This window comes from Mesoplodon bidens (genome assembly GCF_964165515.1).
Source record: "Mesoplodon bidens genome assembly, chromosome: 19".
Lineage (NCBI taxonomy): Eukaryota > Metazoa > Chordata > Mammalia > Artiodactyla > Ziphiidae > Mesoplodon > Mesoplodon bidens.
The window spans coordinates 16,828,879-16,851,231 of NC_138179.1; the positions used below are offsets into that span (position 1 = coordinate 16,828,879).

The 22,353-nt window shown below is 50.6% G+C and overlaps 1 protein-coding gene across 1 annotated transcript; it reads left to right on the forward strand.

Moving 5' to 3' along the window:
- The first annotated feature begins 11,707 nt into the window (after window positions 1–11,707).
- On the forward strand, window positions 11,708–19,763 carry RFLNB (refilin B). Its single transcript, XM_081218311.1, has 3 exons — window positions 11,708–11,998; window positions 14,739–14,848; window positions 16,653–19,763. The coding sequence occupies exons 1-3, from the start codon at window positions 11,783–11,785 to the stop codon at window positions 16,981–16,983; spliced, it is 657 nt and encodes a 218-aa protein (XP_081074437.1). The 5' UTR covers window positions 11,708–11,782; the 3' UTR covers window positions 16,984–19,763.
- The last annotated feature ends 2,590 nt before the right edge of the window (window positions 19,764–22,353 follow it).

Sequence of the window (22,353 nt, forward strand, 5' to 3'; positions counted from 1 at the left end):
TGTCATCCATGCTCCTTGCACTTCACAAGTGGTTTTCAAAGCTATGAGACCCAACTTTACATGGGACTCTCACTCTACGAATAGATAAAAGTACTTTATTAATATATTTTGTGAGTTAAAGTATCTTTCAAAGCAAATCAGTGAGAACACTGAAACTGTTTCAGTTAAATAGAAAGCATTTCAAAGCTAAGGTTATGGATGGCAGTTGATATGCATCAACCCCAGCATCCAGTTTATTTCTGTGTTTTGCTTTGGTTGCATAGAATAGAGAAATCTTGATTTAATCCAGCTAAGAATTTGCAAACAGCATCAGTTTTGTTTTAAACAAGCCCTCCTCCCAATCCCAGATACTCTTTGGTTACCCAGATGTGACAAGGACTCTTTATCCTGAGGTCTACGTGGACAGAGCAGCCCTGGCAGTGCAGGTTAACACACCAAGGATCTGTAAAATCTTATATTTGCATCAATAACACATTCGCATGTTATTTTATTACTTTCGAATGTTCAGTTTTTAGAATAAGCTTAAAGTATGCACCCTTAAAGGGAGGTTAGAATCAAAGCCTTGTGGAGCTCCTTTGCCCCCTAAAACATCTCAAGAATTCCAGGTTCCCCAGAAGTCAGTTTGGAAGCTGCTGTCCTCATCAGTGGCTGCTGCTCAAGGGGCGGGCGTGTTTGGCGGTGTCACCTTTGTACAGGAGAGAGCAGCTTTTCATCTGAGGTCCACACCCCTGAACTGTCACCCAAATCCTGTCCGAGTCACGCTGGAGGCCACCTTCTGGGTTGAGCCTTGCCGCCTTTAGAAAGAGGACATCAGAGGGCAAGGACCACTCCCGACCCCCCGCCCCTGTGCGAGGCAGCTCTTTTCTAAGAACAAAACTGTGCAACCAGAACTGGGGAAGGGGGCTTGGGCAACATTTGCAAGAAAGCCCATCCTTCTCTCAAAATCCCGACAAGCCCCAAATCTCACGCCTGAGGCCTTGCACGTCTGTCTGTGTACATGCAATGCTTCCCAACCTTTTCAGGACTTGAAGCATAGAAATGATGACATTTGTGCTCCCTTGGCATCACACTGGGGCAAACCAGTTGAAGAGGCTGCCGGGGCCATATTCATGGGCCTGGGGACTGTGGCTGCTTCAGGGGACCGCCCCCACCCCGGCCAGCGGGGCTGAGAGGATCCACGTGGGCATTTGCTGTGCACTCCGGCCACGGCCCAGCTCTCTAGTTGGGAAGCTCTGAATTGGAGCATCAGCGTTCGGTGGTATGTGGGTTTATTTGTTTTTAGAACTTTGGTCAAATTTCCTCATTTATCAGTTGGGAAACAGACCGCGAGAGTTCCAGTCGTGAGCTTGCCCTGCACTGTGAAGAGGGCTGGCGAAATCCAAGCCACCTGTGTATATGCCACTTGCCACTCACCGCTCCACCCTCCCCGGCTGGCCTTCCCTGGAGTCCCACCCCTCCCTTCCTCCCCCCTCCTCCACTCCCACCAAGTTTCTCAGAGCTTGTCCCCTTTTCCGTTCTGCCTGAAGAAGTGAACCAGGGCTTCCATGCTTTCTTTGATCTCCCACCACCCGCCTAGGCCGCCGTGCTACTTCTCTTGTGTCCTTCGTTACCATTTCCAACAAAAGGTTACAGCCATCACCTCCAGCCCCTAAGTGCATTCACTCTCATTCAGCATCCATCTCAACTACCTTCCAGAAACTTCTCTGGAAGGATGACCTTCTTGCCGCACTTTCATCCTCTTTGCACTCTCCATGGATTTGATGAGTCCTCCCTGCCCCTGGGAATTCTCCCTTCACTCCCTCGATGCCTTGCTTTCCTGGCTCCCTTAATGTCTTGGTCTCCGTCACTGATGCTCTTTTCCTTTTGAACCTTGACTGTGGTCAAGCCCCAAGGTTTTAGGCCTCCTGTGGTTTTCACTCCAGACTCCTTCAGAGAACTTTTCTGCCCAATCACAGGTATAAACACCAGCTATGCCTTCTGAGTTTTCTCAGATTTTTAGCCCTTGTCCGTCCCCTTCAGCTGACCCCAGTCTGCTTGCAGGTCCCATCATCGACTTGGGTGGAGCATCTCCAGGTACACTCGGCTCCCTTCCTGAAATTCCCCATCTCTAAAGGGCACCGCCTTCCTTTTCCTAGCTCCTCAGTCTCAAGGCCTTAGAGTAAGGCACCCTTGACAACTCTCTTTGTCAACCAATATGGTTAGTTAATCGTAAAACATTTTCTTAATGATTATACAAACACCAATCACAGAAACCAAGAGAAAAATCTAAGTTGCCCCAGCAAATCAAGCCTCTCAGTCCCAGTCAGGCCTGGCAGGTGAGGTTTCCTCATGGGGAAGCCCTTCTCCGTGGTCTCCCAGCCGGGCCCACGGAGTTCCTCTTTGCTCTGAGGGCTTCTGCAAAGAAGCTGGCATAAGGCTCGCTCCACTGCCCTCCTCTCATGACTGCTAACCCCAGTGATTTTGAGTGTTTCTGCACTGCTGTTTCTATTTTCTTCACCTTATAAAATATTGCAATAATAATACTCATTTTTAAAGTACACAGTATTCATGTTAATAAGTTTAAACAATATAGAAATATATCAAAAGTCCTACTCCCCTTCCAGACTTTCTCTGTCTTACACTGTGCGGGGAGGGCACTTTGCAAACAAAATTAATATTAAGCATACGTGCATATTTTTCTACAGCTAAACAAGAAATCTTGGATATCTTTTCCCTCAGCATATATAGAGCCACTCATTCTTTTTAAGGCTACATGGTGTTTTATAGTTGAGATAGACCATCGTTTACTTAGCCAGTCTCCTATCAGTATACAAATAGGTTTCTATTTTTTGGCAGTGAGAAACACATCACCAGTGAAAATCTTTCTGTAAGTATCTTTGCTTACTTGTGCCCACCTTTTTGTAGGCTACTCTCCTAAAATCGTTCAATTCCCATTTTAAAAGATTAAAGGGCACGCACATTTGAAATGTTGCTAGCTCTCGCCCAAATGCCCTCTGCAATGATTGTTACACTGCACACTGCCGTCGACCGCGTGTACGTGTGTACCGTCTTCTCCACATCCTCCCTTGCCCTAGATGTTTTTTCCTGCTTCTTGACTGAGAGGATGTAGTTGCAGCTCTATCTGTAGAAACCCAGTAAGCAGAAGTTCCCCTTTGGCTTTCACTGCACAAAACCAAATGTGACCCAACCAGTGCTGTGTCTTGCTGCAAGAAAACTTTCTAACTGAGCAAAAGCCCCGTGGCTTCCCTCATGGTCAGGGCTCCTAGGAGACATGCTTTGTTGGTTCGCTCATGAAAGCAGCGGTCATCCTTTGTATATGTAGAGTGTGATATTCAGTTGAGCATCCCTTCTGTTCTTTATCTCTGCCCTTTCCCCAGATTCCATCAGCAGGCAGGGCTCCCTATATGCACTGTCTTCTAGCAGTGATGCTATGGAGATAACAGCTTAAATTCTTAGCTTCTGAACCCCTGTAGAGACTTTGTGATTCTCTAGTAGAGAAGAAAGTCTTGAACACCACGAGAGTCACAAGAATTGTTGGAATGGCGTTTTGCTTTGTTTTTGTCCTTTATTCTAAAAGTTACCCTTTACATTTTAAGAGCCAAAATGCTGGAGGACTTTGCACACAGCCAGCACCATCAGCAGAGGGACGGTGCATCTTGACATAAACATTTTTTTTCCATAGAAAAAAGAGGTGGGGGGAGGGGGGATTTTGACCAGCAGGTATGAATAGAAAAGGAAGAACTACAAGGGATATGACTTGGTTTTGAGGCTGGAAGGTCCTGGAGAAGAAATCCAGAACCCTACCACTCTGGGCTGAGCCCCAGTATAAGAGAAACCCCCATAAGTTTGAGGGAAACCCTGATCTAGAAGCCATTGCCTGGCTTCCAGCAATTAACCTGGGAGACTGCAGTCCCCGCAGAGAAGTGAGGTGTTCAACAAGGCACCTGAGGAGGAGAGACAGTGTCTGTGTTGTCCGGCCACGTGGCCCCAAGGGCGGGCACACCTCACAGAGTCCCTCACACCCCATCATGGGGAGGTGATGGCTTCCAAGCTCCCTGAGCTCCCAGAAGTAATGAAAGGGCCAGCTCATTGGAAGAGACTTCAGGCTGGGACAACTAGGGTACAGATCAGGTGGCATATGGACGTGAAGAGCAGAGGGTGGGGCTTCCCTGGTGGCTCAGTGGTTAAGAATCTGCCTGCCAATGCAGGAGACACAGGTTCAAGCCATGGTCCGGGAGGATCCCACATGCCGTGGAGCAACTAAGCCCGCGAGCCACAACTATTGAGCCTGCGCTCTAGAGCCCATGCTCCGCAACGGGAGAAGCCACCACAATGAGAAGCCCGCGCACCACAACGAGGAGTAGCCCTCCGGTCGCCGCAGCTAGAGGAAGCCCATGCGCAGCAACCAAGACCCAATGCAGCCAAAAATAAATTAAATAAAAAAGCAAAACAAAACAAAAAACTACGTTGTAGAGGCACAAATGCCAACCAGTGCCATTAAAAAAAAAAAAAAAAAGCAGAGGGTGGCATTCCTTGGCCAAGCAGAGCAAATTTCTCCTCTGTAGAGGCCAGAGAGGTAGGAAGATGACCACGGACCAGGCACTCACCACCAGCCACCCCATCCTTGCTGCTGTGATGTTACGGAAGCCTCCCCAGATGCCACCCAGGCAAAAGGGAAGGATGAGAGTAGTAATTACCCAAGAGCCACTAGTCATTTTCCAGAACTATACTGTGAGCAAGACACTTTTCCAGTCTAGAGAGAAACTGGGGGTTTACGAGCTAAACTGAGCTCAGTTTAAAAAAATAAAAAGAGAATTAACCTTTTGTATGCCAGAGTACAGTCACAAAACAATACCCGTGACAAGCGCAAAAGGAAAAGTAACAGCTTGCTGCCGTGTCCTTGACATGGCATTTCCAGGAGCACAGCTGGACTAAACCAGCCACCCTAACTCTTGCTTCCCTTTGTCACCAGTGCAACATCTTTGCAGGATGCATGTCCGGGAGTGGAGCTAATTGACTCCAGAGGCAATGAACTTGGGGCACTTGTCAAGTCTGCAGTGCTCTCCACCCAGTGAATCTAAGCCAGGGGAGAAGGATGACCAGATCTTCAGAGACCTCATGGCAGAGCTTTGGTCATCATCTCCTCCTCCCTTCTTTGCCTGCCTGTTCCTTATTTGCTGCTTTAGTATCAGCACAGGTGTCACTCCTTCCAGAAATCTTCCCCCAGTCTTCACCTCCCTCTCTCCACCAGGCTCTCACACTCCATCTCGCACAAAGTAGGCCCTTGGTAGGTGCCGATTGAATGAATGGGTCTAACAGGAGATCACACACGAACCCCAAAATCTCTAACCCAGAGCAGGTTTTGATAAGAGCTCTCAGCCTTGGGAGTAGAGGTGAAATGGATTCTGGGGAACAAGAACAGGGTATCTGCTGACCAACAGTCTTCCAACGAGGAACACAAAGCCCAGATTCCTTAATGTCCGTGTGTGATGGAAGGCCTGGGCTGCGCTCGTATTAACTACTCTTTTTATTACAAGCATGGAGAATAGGTAGGCATTGTGCCCTGTCTTGGGGTTTGTAAGATGATGATATCTGACATTCTAGAAGCTTCTGCTTCCAACACAGCCTGCTAACAGCAGAAGGTCCTTTCTCAGATGGCAGACAGCCTTGATGCTAAAAAAGGCATCCCTGGAAATAGCAGAGTCTACCTTTCAGTCTTTGAAAAGCAAGGTGTTGAGATGGGAGTTGGGTGATATTTGATGGGTGTCTGGTGGGGCAGGGGGCCCAGCTGGGACTGAAGTCAAGTATCCCCGTCATTCTCAGGTCCAGATGCGCTCTTTGCACGCAGGACCTGGAAGCCTCTTAAGAGAAATCCCAAGAGAAGGGCCCAGAAGGGTAAGCCTGGCTCAGGTGAGAGGGATTTGGAATTCAAAGGGGTTTTTTGCTTGCTTGTTTTACTATTTGTCTCTTGGCCCAGCCCTGCACGGTTCAAGGTGAATCCTAGGGCAGGAAGCAGGCATAAAGGAAGCGGCACTGCATCAGGACCACCCTGTAAACGCAACCAGAAGTGGGGAGAGGCACTTAGCTGCGGACCACAGCACAGCTCGGGCACCTCCAAGCTACGTGGCCCTCCCCCTGCACCAGCACTGGCAACAGTGCCCCGGGGCTTTGGTACCCACAGCGGTGGCGTGGCTGCAGCCCCTCTCTAAGTGCCTGGCGGAGCTGATGGTGGTCTCTGCAAGGGCAGCCTGTTGGAGGGCCGCCGTGTGGGGCACTGTCCCCCAACTTAGCAGAACCAGAGGCTGGGGCAGTGGATGCAGGAAAAGGAAAAGAAAAGTGATGGCAGGCATCCTCTGCATATAACCAGATTTATTTATGAGCATATGAGAGACAGAGATTTCCAGAAATACTTGTCATTGGTTGGGGTCAAGGCAAGAGTCAATAAAATTCCAGTTGACCCCCAGCTGATACGACCTGGGAAAACATGAGACTCATGGAATTTTTCATTGGTACCTCTTCTCTCACCTCAAGTTCCTACCCCACCCCTGGCTAATTTTCCTCAAAACTGAAAAACATTTCTTCAAAGGCATGTAAATGTCTTCGGCATGTCTCAGGAGCTCCCAACAGTACATAGTTGCAAACCACAGCCGCCTCCCGCTGGTGGGTATTCTGCTTTGAATTTGGGGGAGGAGAGGAATGCACTTAGGGACACTGGCTCCAGGGAAGGACAGCAGAGCCAATTGGCCGCCCCCAGGCTCCCACTCTCCACCCTTTCCCACGCAGCCTACAGACCGAAATCCCCCCAGGGGTCCTGGAGGCTGCCTTTGGAGAGTGGCTGTGCAGACTGGCCAGTTGTTGCCTGCACACCCTTCTATCACGCCCTTCAGCCAAGGAGCCAAGGGTCTTAACTTCAGTTGCTCAACTAAGGGCTATTTTTCTGGGCTGCAAGTCCTTGTCTGGTGTGAATACGCAGAACGGAGCCAGGAGTGCAAGTGTATTGATGTCGTTCCAACGAGGCCGCGAGCCCCAGCTCTTTGCAAAATCCCATCTGGGTTTTATTTTGCAGATGCCACGGCCCTTTTTCTGTGTAACTAGGGAGCTTTTGGGAGAACAGCTCTCAGCTTACACTTAGGAGGCCTCAAGGGTGGAGCCTGTATTTGGGGTCCTCAGGTTCCCCACACAGGGGTCACTGGCCTGACTCCACCCCAAGCTTCATTTGGTGTCTGGGTGAGTGTCGCCACTGAGGCTGGGCCAGATCCCACCTCTCCACCTGACCTGGTGGTCTCCCAGGTGAGAGGTCAGAAAAGGAGCCTGGGGGCTTCCCTGGTGGTGCAGTGGTTAAGAATCTGCCTGCCAGTGCAGGGGACAGGGGTTCAAGCCCTGGTCCGGGAAGATCCCACATGCCACAGAGCAACTAAGCCCATGCGCCACAACTACTGAGCCTGCGCTCTAGAGCCTGCAAGCCACAACTGCTGAGCTCGTGTGCCACAACTACTGAAGCCCACATGCCTAGAGCCCGTGCTCCACAACAAGAGGAGCCACCGCAATGAGAAGCCCATGCACCGCAACTGAGAGTAGCCCCTGCTCACTGCAACTAGAGAAAGCCCACGCGCAGCAACAAAGACCCAACCCGGCCAAAAATAAATAAATAAATAAATTAATTAATTAAAAAAAAAAAAGAAAGAAAGAAAGAAAAGGAACTTGTTCCCTCAGGCCCATTTTGCTCTGAAATGGCCAGCCTTTGGTGTCCCTGGCCTCCGGTTCAGGCCACCTTTGTGAGTCCCGGGAGCACAGAGGTATGAACCAAGCTCACCAACGCATGTGTGCACAGACTCCTGTGGGCTGGGCTGTGTCAGTACATCTTTTTTTTTTTTTTTGCGGTGCGCGGGCCTCTCACTGTTGTGGCCTCTCCCGTTGCGGAGCACAGGCTCCGGACACGCAGGCTCAGCAGCCATGGCTCACGGGCCCAGCCGCTCCATGGCACGTGGGATCTTCCTGGACCCGGGTACGAACCCGTGTCCCCTGCATCAGCAGGCGGACTCTCAACCACTGCGCCACCAGGGAAGCCCCAGTACATCTTTTTAATGCAGTTTCTTTATCGAATATGGCAGTTCCCTTTCCATGCTCTTTAAAACCAATAACCTTAATCTTAAGAAACTTAAGGAAACAAAATAAAGTCCTATTTTTTTAAGCATTTTGGTTGACATGGGTGTATATGAACGCAAGCGGGGACCTGGTTTAATACTAAAGCCAAGCCACTGCCTCATGGTTCCCGGAGCCCGGAGACCCAGGGGGCTGAGACCGCAAGGTGCCTGGGGCCCTGGGCACATGCCAGCATGCTGGAGCCCACAGTGCTTTTAATCCACTGTCTGGCTGGGTTTACTGAAAACAAGCTGCTCCAAAAACAATAAGCAGCCGCCGTTGTGGGGGGTCCCGCCCTGCTCTTGTCTGACTCAACTCCCGTTTGGGCATCAGCTTAATTTAGTGGAGAAAAAGGGACAATGCAGGATTGGCATTCATTGTGACTCAGCTTTGTTCCTCAGACCCTGCTGGAGAGGCCTCAGGGCCAGAAGCCAAGTCCTATGAGGACACCAGTCTCTGTGATCCAGGCAGGTGATGATGGCCACTCGGAAAGGACAGCTCTGAGAAGAGGCCACTCTTTCGGCAGGGTCCGTGGTCTCGTTTTGTGCAACTCACCCCTGATTTCTAGGTGCAACCCAGATGCTCCTCAAAAGAAGGCCTGTCTTCGAAGCCAGACCAGGAGGGGGTAAAGTGGAATCCATTGTCTTTCCCAAGCCTTGGTTAGAGTTTTTTTTTTTTTTTTTTTAAGAAACGTCCTTTGGAAAACAATCTGGCAGAAGATGTAGGACAATGATGAGCCCAGGGCATGGGGCTCTTCCCAGGGACTATAGCAGATATGCAGTGCGGATTCACGGCTCAGGGCTAACGAAACACAGCTGTCTTCCAGGGTCGGTGCTGCATGGCTCCCATGAGGTTACAAAGGAAGTCCCTCTGCTCTCCCACCCAGGGGCACTCATGGGCAGGCTGAAGTCAGATGGCTCCTGTCGTAAGAACCCCTCTGCTCATCTCCACCAGGACTGCCATGAGTTCGCGGAGATGCAAGTGCAGGCAGGACACCTGGGCCTGGCCGGGCATGCCCCGCACGTTCTCCTCGGAACCCAAGCAGCTTCCAGTCAGCTCCAGCTTATCTCTGAGCTCTCTGAAGACAGTCTGGACAGGAGAGGACAAACCTGGGGTCCCAGGTGTCTTCTGATTGGCTCAGCAGGGTTCTGGGAACCATGGAGGGGAAGACTTTGGTGCAGCTTCTCCATCAGCGTCAGGTGCCTGGGCTGAATTCCTCTTGAAGCCCCTCCAGTTTCCTTTGTGTGTATCAGTGCTGGGCTCCTCTGTAAGGAAGGAGGCCAGGGTATGCAATCAGTTTACGCTTTGGGAGCTCCTTGGCAATTGTCCTGAGGCTGAGGATGTCCTGATCTCTATTAAAGCCAAGATGTTCTTCTGGAGTTGGGGACAGGTTATGCTGGGGATCAGACAGCGCTGTCATAGGCTGGAGCTCAGGACATAGATGCTTCCTGGGTCCAGTTTGATGGCTGAGATGCCCACGTGAAGTCCTGGGCCACCTGCTTGATGACCCCAGTGCCAAGGAGGAAGGGGTGCCTCAAAGGTGTCCCCTTGATCTGCCTGGACCCTCCAAAGCTGGCAGCTTCACACTCCCTTGCTCACTTCGGCAGCTTTGATGTCTCTGTGGATCTCTGTCAGAATGTGAGTAATCTAAGCCCTTCAGAATTCCCCTGAGAAGGTGGCAATTCAGGGCTCCCCCTAGATTCCATGTTTTAGCGGGTCCAGGTGGCGATCGCTCCCAAGACAGTCCACAACGATCCAGGCTTTGGTGGAGACAGTAGCTGCCCTGGCCTAGCATGATGACCTTCCTCAGTCTCATCCTCCTCTTCCGGACTCATGACCTTGGAAGAGGGAGCAATTGCCATCTTCCTGGACACCTTTTCCCAGCTGGCCAAGCTTAGGGAAGAGTTCTCAGGATCTACATGGGAATGCTGGTGGGCAAACTCCCGCTAGGGCGCCGAGTCCTGCCACTGCCAGCAGACCGCCTTTCTACACCCCCAGGAAGCTCTTAGATTCCTCCCGTGATGCCCCGGGTTGGGGGCAGTCTGGGATGTGCAGATGGTGAGGTCAACAGGGGTAGGGAATTGTAGCCACACAGTTGGCCCAATCTCTAAGACCCACTGCTTACAGTACGTCCTTGCAGGAACCATTGATCCAGGACTGTGCACACTTGATTTTATAATCTGTTCCCACAGGTCCTGAATGAATGACCTCCAGCACACAGGCACGTACCCGGTTTTATTCTCTATGGAGGGGATGATCCTGGGCTTTCTGGTCACAGCAAGCTGCGTTGTACCAGCTGTGTGACTTGGGGCAAGTCAAATTCCTTCTCCGTTTCCTTACCTGAAAGTGATGAGTGAGGAGGGTAGGAGGGCTGAACTTTCCCAACAAATCTCGAACATCTACCTGCTCTAAATTTGGACTTAACCAGGTCCAAAGCAGGACAAGGATCCTTTGTTTTTGCAAGGACACAGACTGGCCTGCTATGGTGGGGCGTGCACCACGCCCACCTCTCATCTAGCCAGGGAAGTCCCTAGTCCACGGCACTGCTCCTCTCCAGAGCTGGCACCTGTGGGCTAGGTCTGGGCAAGCTCCAGCTTGAGGCCCTAGTTGGGCACCCATCAGAAACCCCCAGGGTACAGTGGCTGGTGGAAGGCGGGGACTTCCTATACTTACTGATAATCAGGGAGGTCTCTGTTAGAAACAGTACTCGAACTTTCTAGTACTTTTAGATTTGAGAACAGCCCAATTCTACAGCTGGCAGCTACTGCAACAAGTGCCCACTCAGATAGGGCTTCTCTGTCAAACTAAGGAGGAAGAAGTCCCCCGTCTGAAAAGCTGTGACCCCCACCAGGGAGCCCCTGGCCCTTCAGACAGCCGGTGGGCAGCCTGCTGAGCCCGTCCATCTGGTTCGAGGTCCAGTCTGCGCCCACGCAGAACTTTCCTGCCAGGTGTGGCCACGGCCTGTTCCGCTGAGCACCCAGGCCAGGGAGTGATGCGCTCCTCCCAGCTCCGCCCGCACCCCCCAGCCCCTGAGCCCCCTGAGGAGAAACGGAGTAGGCGCTCTTTTCCTCCGGGGCAGAAATGAGAGCCAGACACAAACTGAGAGCCCGCCCGCTGAGCCAAGAGGCGGCTGGAACCATACGAAGCACATTAACTATTAATAATTTCCAGTTGTTTGCTCGCTGGGTTCAGCCGGCTCCCCCGGCCTCTGCGGGCCCGGGCTCTACTCTGCCTCCCCGCCCGACGCCAGGGCTCGAGATATGAGCTCCTGCCGGCTTGGCTGGGCCAGGGCGAGGGGACAAGGTGCCCTCGGGCCCGGCGCGAGAAGGGTACAGGGTCGGCTTGCTGAGGGGCGTGTGGCCGAGCGGAGCGGGGGCACGGGTCGGCGCCCCCAGTTACTGTGATCGGCCGCTCGGGGCGGGCTGAGCGGCCGGGAGGAGCGCAGCGCGGGCTGCGCACGGCGGGAGCGCAGCGGCCCCTGGCGCCCGGCCTGGCGGCTCCGCCACTGCGGGCGGGCGGGCGGGGCGGGGCAGGGGGCGGGCCCGGGAGCGCGGAGACCGGCGGACCCGGACGGCGCGCGGGCGGCGGGCAGGGAGGGCGGCCGGCGGGCAGCGGCCCCGGCCCCGCCGCGCGCACCGCCATGGTGGGCCGGCTGAGCCTGCAGGATGTGCCCGAGCTCGTGGACGCGAAGAAGAAGGGCGACGGCGTCCTGGACAGTCCGGACTCGGGGCTGCCCCCCAGCCCGAGCCCCAGCCACTGGGCGCTCGCGGCGGCCGTGGGCGGCGGCGGCGGCGGGGAGCGGGCGCCGGCCCCCGGGGCGCTGGAGCCCGACGCGGCGGCCACCCCCGCGGCCCCGGTGAGTGACCCCGCCTCGGCCCCTCCCCCCATCCTCTCCATTCCCCCGCGCCCGGGCCCCGGAGACCCCCAGGCGGTCGTGTCGGCCCTACCGGGGCACGCTGTCCCCGCCGCCGCCCGCCCGTCGGCCAGCACTGGGAGCCCGGGGCGGGAGGCGCGGCGAGAGCCCGGCCAGCTGGAGCCGGTGGCTGGAAAATTGTCATCGCCTGGGAGGCCCGGGAGCCCCGGGAAAGGCGACCACCTCCTCCTCCGTTCGGGGTGACGGCCCCCGGGGCTGCCAGGCTGCGGCTCGGCCACATTCCTGACCCTGCCGGGCTGCAGGGGTCCAGGAACACCGAGAGCAAACTTCCCCCGGCACCTCCGGGCTTTGCCCTCGCCCCCGGTGGCTCCACCGGGCCTGCTTCCCCTCCCGGTGGGTGTTGGGGAGAGGGCTGTACTCGGGCTCCCTGATTCAGGGAGCAAAGGGGGCCAGCTTTGGGGGACTGTTAGTGGCCTTGGAGGGGACCTTTTCAGATCCGTGGCCCCTCTTGTCCCGTCACCTAACCCGTGTCTGGCCCATGATGGGTGGGAGGCCTTTAGGTGGGTGGAAACTTTCAAAAATGAGTCCTCTTACTTTATTTAAAATTTTTTATTTAAAGAAAAAACACCATGTCCCTTTTACCTTAGAAATGGCTCACATGGTGGTGTTTATTGCCTTTACCTAGAGCCCAGGGGACCCACATCCTGCCTACAGTCAAGCTGAAAGTGGGGCTCTGAGGCCACCCCTCCCCCTTGGGGAAGGCTGTTTGCAGCCTTCTCCCCTGGGTGAAGTAGTCAGTGGCAGCTGCTGCTCCTCAGGGACCCACCCACTTTGACGGTGTGTGGAATTCTTGACCAGTGATCCTGTGTCCCGGTGGACATCAGTGCATCCTCTCACTTCCATTTAGAAGGCAGCACTTGCTTCATCTTGGCCTTCAGAACCCTCGCCATCTGGCCCTTTTTAGCCTCATCTTCCACATCCCCTGACCACAGGCAGGTACACACATGGGTGCCTCTGATGTTGCTCCTCCCCCTGGTGTGCCTTTTCCCTCCCAGCCATCCCCTTCTACCTCTCCCAACATCCAGCTGGCTTTTCCACCTGTCAAACCCTTGCCAGCCCTGCAGTGCCCAACTTGTCACCTCCTCTGGGAAGTCTTCCTGGATGCTTCCCAGAGCCATGCCAAAGGCTGTGACTTCGTCCCCTTTCCCTGGTAGGCCCCTTGTTCATGCGTAGAACCCCTGCTGCCCCGCCCCACTCCCAGCCTGCACTGGACCTGGCTGGGTGCTCAGGGAGCGTTGGGTGGCAGGGATGAGGGAGCAGGGGCAAGAGAACCGAGTGCTTGTCTGGATACCTGTGAGTACTGGGTGGCGCCTACCTCCTCTTGGTGGCTGCGTTGTCCTGCAGCCCCCAGGACTCCCGGAAGGCACCCCCAGGTTGGGGAGTGTCTGGCAGCTAGAGAGCTTGGGGCAGTGCAGGGCCCCCTGTCACTGCTGGGGGCTGTTTCCTAAAGCTCTGTGGCAGCCGGTGCCCACACCTTACCCCCTCCCCCAGCTGGGTTCTCAAGCCCCAGTGGGGGCTTATTAAGCTCTCCCCCCACCAAGTTCAGGGCTGGACCCTGGGGTCCCCCTGCCTCTCCCTGACCTACCTGGTCCCCTTTGGCTTTTGCATGTCCACCCTGTGCCTCCACTTGCCACCTTGTCCTGGTAACATAAGAGTCTTAGAGTCAACCTTCTAGAAATGTCTGCTTCCTGGAAGACATGGGGGTGGGGCTGCCACCGCCATACCCTGGCCCAAGTGTAGGTTCTTCTCTCAAATCAGGCAAAGAAAATGACAGCTCCCAGTTAGCCCAGGAACCCAAAAGGCTGGTCTCTGTTGCTCGCTTAACATAGAAGCCCTGATTCCAGTCAGGTCAGGTGAAAACCCAGCAGCTGTGTGGAGGATGGTCCCGTCTCTTACTCAGGCTACTTGGTGAATCAGAAAGCCCAATGCTCTGACCAGGCTGGAAGGCGGTGAACCCCTGGGATGCTGTGCTCTGGCTCTTTGAGTTTTCTGGATAGTGGAAGGTGACATAGAGAACTTTCTGGTGTTCATCTTCCCAATGAGTTTGCAGATTCCTCCATCTTGGCTGGGTATTGATCTGGTGGTCTCAGAGGTAGAGGACATGGGGGAAGTTGGACTGAATCTTCAGTGTAAAAAAACAAAAATCCCTTGTAGCATTTCTCTTTGTTGGTTTTGGCCTTTTCTGAAGAGTTGCTGAGACAATGACAGGGTTGGGGGCACATAATTGAAGGTTCTGGTTAGTGTGGTCCCAGTTCATGGCGGTTTTCTCACCACCTTGCTGCGGGATGATGCAGCAGCCCTGGGGTCTGGCAGCGGTTACGACGCTGAACTGTAATTTGTTTCCTCTTTTCATCCTTCCACAAAACCTTATCGATGGAAAGGGACACCCCCTGGATGTGCAAATAAGGTCACAGGGCATATGCTGTGACTCTGCTGAGGGCACACATTCATGATAGGCCTGGGATTCGAGCAGACCTCTTGGCATCCTCTGTGCCCTGTCCAGTGGTCTTCCCGTGCTGTGGGTCAGCCCTTCGCTGGCATCATTCCCTGGAGGGTGACACAAATCTCAGTTGGGCCCATCAGCTGGAGGCTAGAGCCAGGACCTTCTGCGGGGAAAGCATCGGATGGGCCTGTGATCTAACTGCATTTTCTATTGTTGCAGAATCCAGCTTCTCTCCCCAACGCCCTGGGCTCTGGCTGCTCGCCAAGGTTATGCCCCCTGTCGTTTGGCGAAGGAGTGGAGTTTGACCCCTTACCACCAACTGAAGTAAGGTAAATATAGCGGGCCGTGATTTCATTTTATTTCTATTTTCAATTTTTTGTTCCAGTAATTAACGCTTGTTATTCAAAAAAAAAATAGTCAATGACAAAAGTGTGCTAAAGACTCTTCTAGTTTGGTGGGTACTCTTTCGGATGTTTTTTCTGTACACTAACCATTTGAATACAGATAGACTTACTAAAATAAAAACGAGATCGTGTTATACATAAAGTCCTGCAACTTGCTTTTTGCACTTCACTTATCATGGCCATCAGATGTTTAAAAATTTGTAATAAAATAATTCCTCTTTCCAGAAGCTTCTTTCCACATCTCCCCACCCCCACCCCAGTGTCAAGGTGCTGTGACCTTGCCTCAGGTTCTGATTTCGCTGGGCAAGTACCGTTTCCTCCGGGAATTTATCATCCAGGCTCATCTGGGGGCAGAGATCCATTGAGAGGCTCCATTAAAGATATGTCTTTTTAGAGAAAGGAATTTTACTTTTGGTAGCTGGTGGCTTTAGAGATGGAGTTCTGTTGCATGAATACAAAGGGCCCTTTGACACAGAACAAAGGAGGCTCACCAGTTTGGAGGTGAGCAATTCAGCCTTTTATTCCTGAGGAGCTTGTATTTTGAACAAAATGGGGACATGACTTCATGACATGAGCGTCCCAGCCTTTTAACCTACTTGCCCAAGGCGAAGAGATGTTTCCACTGGACTCATTTTAAAAAAGAGTGCCGATTCTTACTCCCCGACCAGTGGGTAGGGGCTGGCGAGGGGCAGTGCTGTTCAGTTTGTCTATGTGTGATGCATATTTTTTATTTTATGTTTTATTTTGTAAATTTCTTGGCCGTGCCTCGCAGCATGCGGGATCTTAGTTCCCCGACCAGGGATCGAACCCTCACCCCCTGCAGTGGAATCGTCGAGTCCTAACCACTGGACTGCCAGGGAGGTCCTGCTGGTGCATATTTTAGTATCTATGAAGATGCCATAATTAGGAAGTAATATGAATTCATGCTTTGCTTCCAAAAAAAAAAAAAGTTTCCCAAATTGCCCAAGAAGGACTTTAAAAAAATTATAAAGTAGCTGCTGGGGAACGTGGATGTGAATTTATTTTATGGAAAACAAGACTGTAATTGGCTATGATGCATAAGGTCAGATCTCGGTTCCCTGGGTTTGAGGGAGTCTCCAAACCGAAGGCAGGGATGGCCCCAATACTAGTATTTGGTATCACCGAGCTTTCAGAACCAGCATTCAGGATGTCTGGGTTCCCTTCTCCTCTCATTGAAGAGCTGATTGTTCACTTCAGGGGATAGAAAAACCACTCATCCCCTGTGGACAGGAGAATCTGCCTTGTTATATATAATCATTCCCACAACAGCAGTCGCCGGTGTTAACACTCTCCCCCATTCTACTGGGCACCTTTTTCAGAAAGAGGAAACAGGCTTGGAAGTTAAGTAACTTGGCCAAAGTCTCAAAGCTTAAGTCAGCGGGAGCCGACTCCAGGGGCTGCCCCCTGCAGTGAGGAACAGTGAGTGCGGGTTGAACTTGGGACTCCTGCACGTCCGCACTGAAACCCCAGCTCTACCGCTCCCTCCCACTGTGACCTTAACCTCGGCACCCCGATTTCTTCTCCCAGGGTTGTTGGGAAGATGAAATTAGATCCTGGAAGTAAAGTGCTAGGACAGGAGCACACAGTGAGCACGTTATAAACTCCGTGCGGCTTCTCCCTAGAGTCTCAAGGTTCAAGGTCACGGTAGGGATCCCTGCTCCCCCAGCTCAGAGGAGCGGCTTCACGCTGCCTTATGTCTCCCGCTCAGGTACACGTCCTCCGTCAAGTATGACTCAGAGCGACACTTCATCGACGACGTCCACCTGCCCCTGGGCCTGGCGGTGGCCTCCTGCAGCCAGACCATCACCTGCATCCCCAGTTGCACGTGGCGCAACTACAAGGCTGAGGTGCGCTTTGAGCCGCGCCACAAGCCTGCCCGCTTTCTCAGCACCACCATCGTCTACCCCAAGTACCCCAAGACCGTCTACACCACCACCCTGGATTACAACTGCCGCAAGACACTGAGGAGGTTCCTGTCCAGCGTGGAGCTCGAAGCCATGGAGCTCGTGGGCGGTGATTACCTGTCAGAGGAGAGCTGACCGCAGCAGGCCGGGGGGCTGGCCTGGCTTTCCTGCCCAGGTTGGGTTGGGCCAGGCTGCCCTTGTGTGTCATTCCAGCCCCAGGAGAGTCTAACCCAGAGATACCTCTAAGCCCAGCCTGGGGAATAAAAAAAAAAAAAAAGTCACAACATCTTCTGATTATTGAAAGAATTTGATTTTTTACAATTTTTTCCAATTGTTTTTAAAAGGAGTGTGTTTCCTAGTTTGCTGCTACGTAGCTTCCCCGAAGTCTCAATTTGATGAGAAAATAAAAGGATGGCTAGAGCAAAAGGAAAATGGCTACACTTTGAAGTAGGGAAGAGGGGAGCGCTCTTCTCCCGTCGGTCAGTTTGTCTGAGGAAGAGCGTGGAAAAAAATCTCTGAGATGGAAAAAGGGAGTTGGAAGAAGTTTCTGCCCCGGTGTCTTCACTGCTACGAAAGTGGTGCTCATTCAGTGAGCTGTGACACCCATATGGGTTCAATCTGTGGAGAGTTGAGTTCCATTCTGGTTTTTTAAATTTTCATTTGTATTTCCTGTTAACCAAAACTCTTGGAATTCTCTAAATCTTTTTTGTGATATCAAAAAACCCCAAACCACAATGTAAGATGCCTTTCAAAAAAAAGAGAGGAAGGAAGGAAGCAAGGAAGGCGTTCACCCTGTGCTTGCCTCCAGAGTGGGGTCAGATCAACGGGTGGCTGAGTCTGGGGGCAACAGCTTGGTTCTGGTTCCTTCCATGGGTGGGTTCCAAGCTCGGGCTCTGGCGAAGCGCCTTGAACCCCTGGCATCTGGTAATGTCTCCACAGGCTTGTGTAACTCTCCTGATGTGTATTTTGGGGTTTCCAAATACTTTCCTAGTTTTTTCATAAGGCGAAACATAGCAGAGGGTCCTCTGGAGAGAAATGGCATTTTGAAAGAATGCTTAGGGAAAACAGTTTTGGGGGAGTCCACAGGAGGCGTTTCACTCACAGTGGGAGCCGACGGTCACACCTAGGACTTGACACCCCCGGGGAGGAGGTGGACACAGATGTTTCTGGTGATCTGGGTCATCGGGGTGGTCGTCCTTTCCAGTGACCTTGGGTCAACACTGCGGAGGAATTCTGCTGGTGCCTGAGGCCTAAGCGAAAAACAAGGAAATCCACCTCCCTGACTCCAGCCAAGGGAAGCAAAGGAGAATTGAGCATAGGGACTGATGCCACAAGTCAGGCTCTAAAACCTGGGCGCTGGGGTGATCGTACACGTCTAAGCGATCGTTTTAGTGTGACAATCGTGGCATTGCGTGTGAATGGAAGAAACTGTGTGAATTCAGCCGAACGGGCCGCAGAAGCGGGAACACAGGCTGGGCCAGGTCAGGAGGGCACGGAGGCCAGGCTGCCTCTGGCCTTCAGCCTCCTTCCCGCCCCGCCTCACCCGGCCCATACGTCTTTCTCCTGCCGATCCCCGTGGATTTTGAGTAAAGAAAGTGGCAGATGGCGTTTGCTCTTCTGATATCAGAGAGAACAAAACCGTGGGTATTTCCTTTGAATGCATCCAAGTTATGTCAAGTGCTTGGGGCTTGCAGAGTCCTGGAAGCTCGGACTCCCGCTGTATCTCCGGGTTTGTGCTGATGGCTTCCATCTGTCCTGAAAGGAGAATTGAGAGTTCTCTGGGTACCCTGGAGCCACAGCAGGGACTTTTGTTCTGAGGAGAGCAGGTGTGATGATAATCACTGTCATTTAAAGTCATCAGAGGCCTAGAGGGCCAAACGGTCTGCTGTCCTCTTCAGGTTGAATAGTGTTTAGTCTGTCGTGCACCTGGTTGGAAGCATCCCTTCCGTGGAGCCTGCGATCAGCTCCATGGTCCTGAGTTTACCAGCGTGAAGCTCAGCAGGGACCCCTCGAGGGGTCACTCCAAGACCCTGTAATCTCCTGTCTTCATGCAGAGCAGCCTCCTGCGTTTGGAAGAGTCAATTACGCAGCATGTATTGATTAAAAATGGGTTTTTCTCTCTGATTTCATAATCTTGTCATTTAAGACAAGTGGTAAATGTGATTTTTAAACTATGGTAAGAGAATTCCCAAGGTTTTGCTCTGGCCCAATGGAGACACTTGATGAGCCCAGGACAATGTCATGGGCAGCTCGGCCAGAGAGACGAGGGGTAGAGAATGTGGCCTTTAAACAGCCCCGTGCTGAGATGCATGTATGAGATTTTTTGATATGAAATATATCAGTAAAGTAAGTAGAAGTGAGCGACTGTACATGTGTCATGTGAATGGAAAAGCAGATTTTGTTTTAAGTTATTCACTAGGGACCAGACTGTAGTTCTCTCAGATCCTTTCTTTTTCTCCAAATCTGCGTTGCTGAAAGTTGCAGAAGGGGAAGCATGTGAAGACGTAAGGGGACACGTCAGGGTGGATAGCATGTTGTCGATCTGTGGTGGATTCATGTTAGTTTGCAAGGTGGAAGTGATGATTTTTAAAACCCACTGATTAAAAACAAGCATTCCTAAGGGAGTCTGGGAAACACCATTTACTTATGAATTAAAAAGTCTTTTTTCTCAGACTTTTAAATTGTGTCTTTTATGTAATAAAGATGATTTGTATTTTCAGAGAAAAGTTTTCTTTTGAAATCACAGACCTTTGAAAAAGAGTAAGTACCTTTTCATTTGATACATTTCCTGTTTCTCACCTTAGGAATAGTATTTGATGAAAACAACTTTTTAAATTTATCTTTGACATCTGTCTCAACTTCATTTTGTTTTATGATTTCTTCATTTAATAATAAATTATCCTTTAAAAACACTTGGAGATGCTTCCTTTTTTTAAAATAAACTCATAATGCCTGGTTAAGAAAAGTGAGAGAAACGGCTCCTCCTCTTGAGAAATTTTAAGACGTGATTATGTATTAATATTACAATACTTCTGACTGGGGTATGCGTTCTCCTGGGGGTACAAGAAGATTTTCCAAGGGGTTCCTGGGCACAGGAATTTTAAGGAATTTGTTCCCAGGTTTGACGTGTACTCTTTCCCAAAGCCGATCTGCTCGAGATGCACCTGTGAATGATGTTGTCAGGCCAGCACCTTCCCACCTCCCCTTTCAAATCGCCTTCCTCCCACTTTGCAGAAGAAATACGCACCTTAGTCCACCCAGCCTGAATATTATTGTGGTATTTTGCCCTGGGCTGGAAAAACCTGTAGGTAGGACAAAGGGACAGCTAGAAACATGGTGTCTGGGCACCAGGATCCACTGTAGGTTTTGTGCATGCCTGCAGCAAGCATCCTGCACATAATATCGTCATGGTGGTGGAAGCAAGGTGGGCCCGCGTTGGGAGTTCTCATTTGCAATATCTCATACAGTGAGGCGGTCAGAATGATGACACTCCATATGACCACCCATATCTCTTCAATCTCAGACTATTGTCTTCCCTGAGGAAAAGTCCCTTTGGGCAAAGCAAAAGAGAGGGTCAGTAAGAGCTACTGAAAGTGAAGGCATCTTGCTTCACTCCAGCCTCAAATTCATGGCGAGGCTCTGTGCCTCATCCGTTAGTCTTTGAGTTGCGACTCAGAAATAAACATGTCCCAGGAATACATATTACCATTCTTACAAATACATTTTAAAAGCCAGTCTCTTTTTAATAGAAATTAAGTCTAACTTGGCTGATTGGGATGACAATGAGGGCTAATTTTGCCTTTCAGGTTATATGGTGTAAATTTTCCATAAAATGAATGAGCTAATCAGCAGTTCCAAGGTTTTGATGGAAAAATATTTAAAGCCTGTAGGATTAAAGCTATAATTTGCGTGTGTGTGTGTGTGTGTGTGCGCACGTGTGTGGTGAGAGAGAGAGAGAGAGAGAGAGAGGCAAAAGTGTTGAAGCTAATAATGTTTCAATTTTTCAACCTTTTTAAGTGTATCACATTAAGCTGGTGTCCTCAAGAGAAGCAGCAGTAGGTCTAATTAATAGTAATATGATAAATCTTAGAAAGCCTTTTTGGTATACTTCCCAGAAATTTAAGAAATGAATAACTCTATTGATTAGGTAATGACTCCTATTGTGTGGAATGCCTCTTGTCAAAATTAAATTCTCATAATTTTATTTTGGCGTATAATCATTATCCAGTGGTTTGTATATATCACTATTTCCTAGAGTGCTTTCTGTGGAGTAAAATAGGGTTCTGTGATCAAATAAGTTTGGGGAAATGAAAAGTTGAACAATGCTAAACATGCTTATTGAAGGCTTCTTGGAACCCGTGTATTAATCAGCTCTTGCTATGTAATACCGCCCACAAAATCACAGTGATATACAGCAGCAAGCATTTTTTTCTTGCTTACGAGTCTATGGGTCTGATAGGGCATTTCTGCCCAAGGCTAGGTGTTGAGTTCAAATTTGTTCCCCTTGTCTCTGAATTAGGCTGGGAAGGTTGCATTCTTCTCATGGAAGAGGTCAAAAGATCCCAGAGGAGCAAGTAGAAACATACAATACCTCTTAAGTTCTACACTAGGAACTGGCACCCTGGTACTTCCACCCACTTTCTACTGGCCAAAGCAAGGTGCATGGCCAAAGCTCACATCCGTGGGTCAGGGAACCATACTCCCACCATGGATGTGAGAAGGAATGAGTTTTTGCTGTAGAATAATCTACCTTAGCCTTTAATGTGGTAACATGCATTGATAATCTTCAAAAGGGAAGATCTAGTATGTAACATTTTCCAAACTCATTAGACCAAAGAGCCTATGTGCATTTCATAGGACTAGTGTTTTTTGGAATGCACTTTAAGAAATGCTAGTTCGTATGTATAACAATCAGAGTCCAGTCTGGAAAACTAAAACCATACAAGATATTTCCAACAAAGGGGATTTCATACAGAGAGTTGACCACACAGATGTTGGAAGGCTAAAAGAATAAGGGGAAGTAATTCCAATTGTTAGTCACTGTAGGAAGCAGCTCCCACCCCTAACGCCCCCTTATGGCAATTTCTGCCTTAAGACGCTAGAAAAAGATGAGCAAATTAAACCCAAAGTCAGAGGAAGAAAGGAAATAATAAAGATTCTTATTGATGAAATAGAAATGGACAAACAATTGTGAAAATTTTTAAAACAAAAATTTGATTCTTTGAAAAAATTGATAAATCTCAGCTAGATTGATTAAGAAATAGAAAGCATAAATTACCAATATCATGACTGAATAGAGATCCTACAGGCACCAAAAGCCTAATAAGATAATATTAGGAACAACTGTAGGCCAACAAATTTGATAACATAGGCAAAAAGGAAAAAATTCCTTTAAAAAACTTTATCTGACCCAACTGACATGAGATGAAATAGAAAATCTGAAAAGAAAAGCAAACTGTTTATTTTATTTATTTATTTCTGTCTTCAAAGACTCCATTAAGAAAA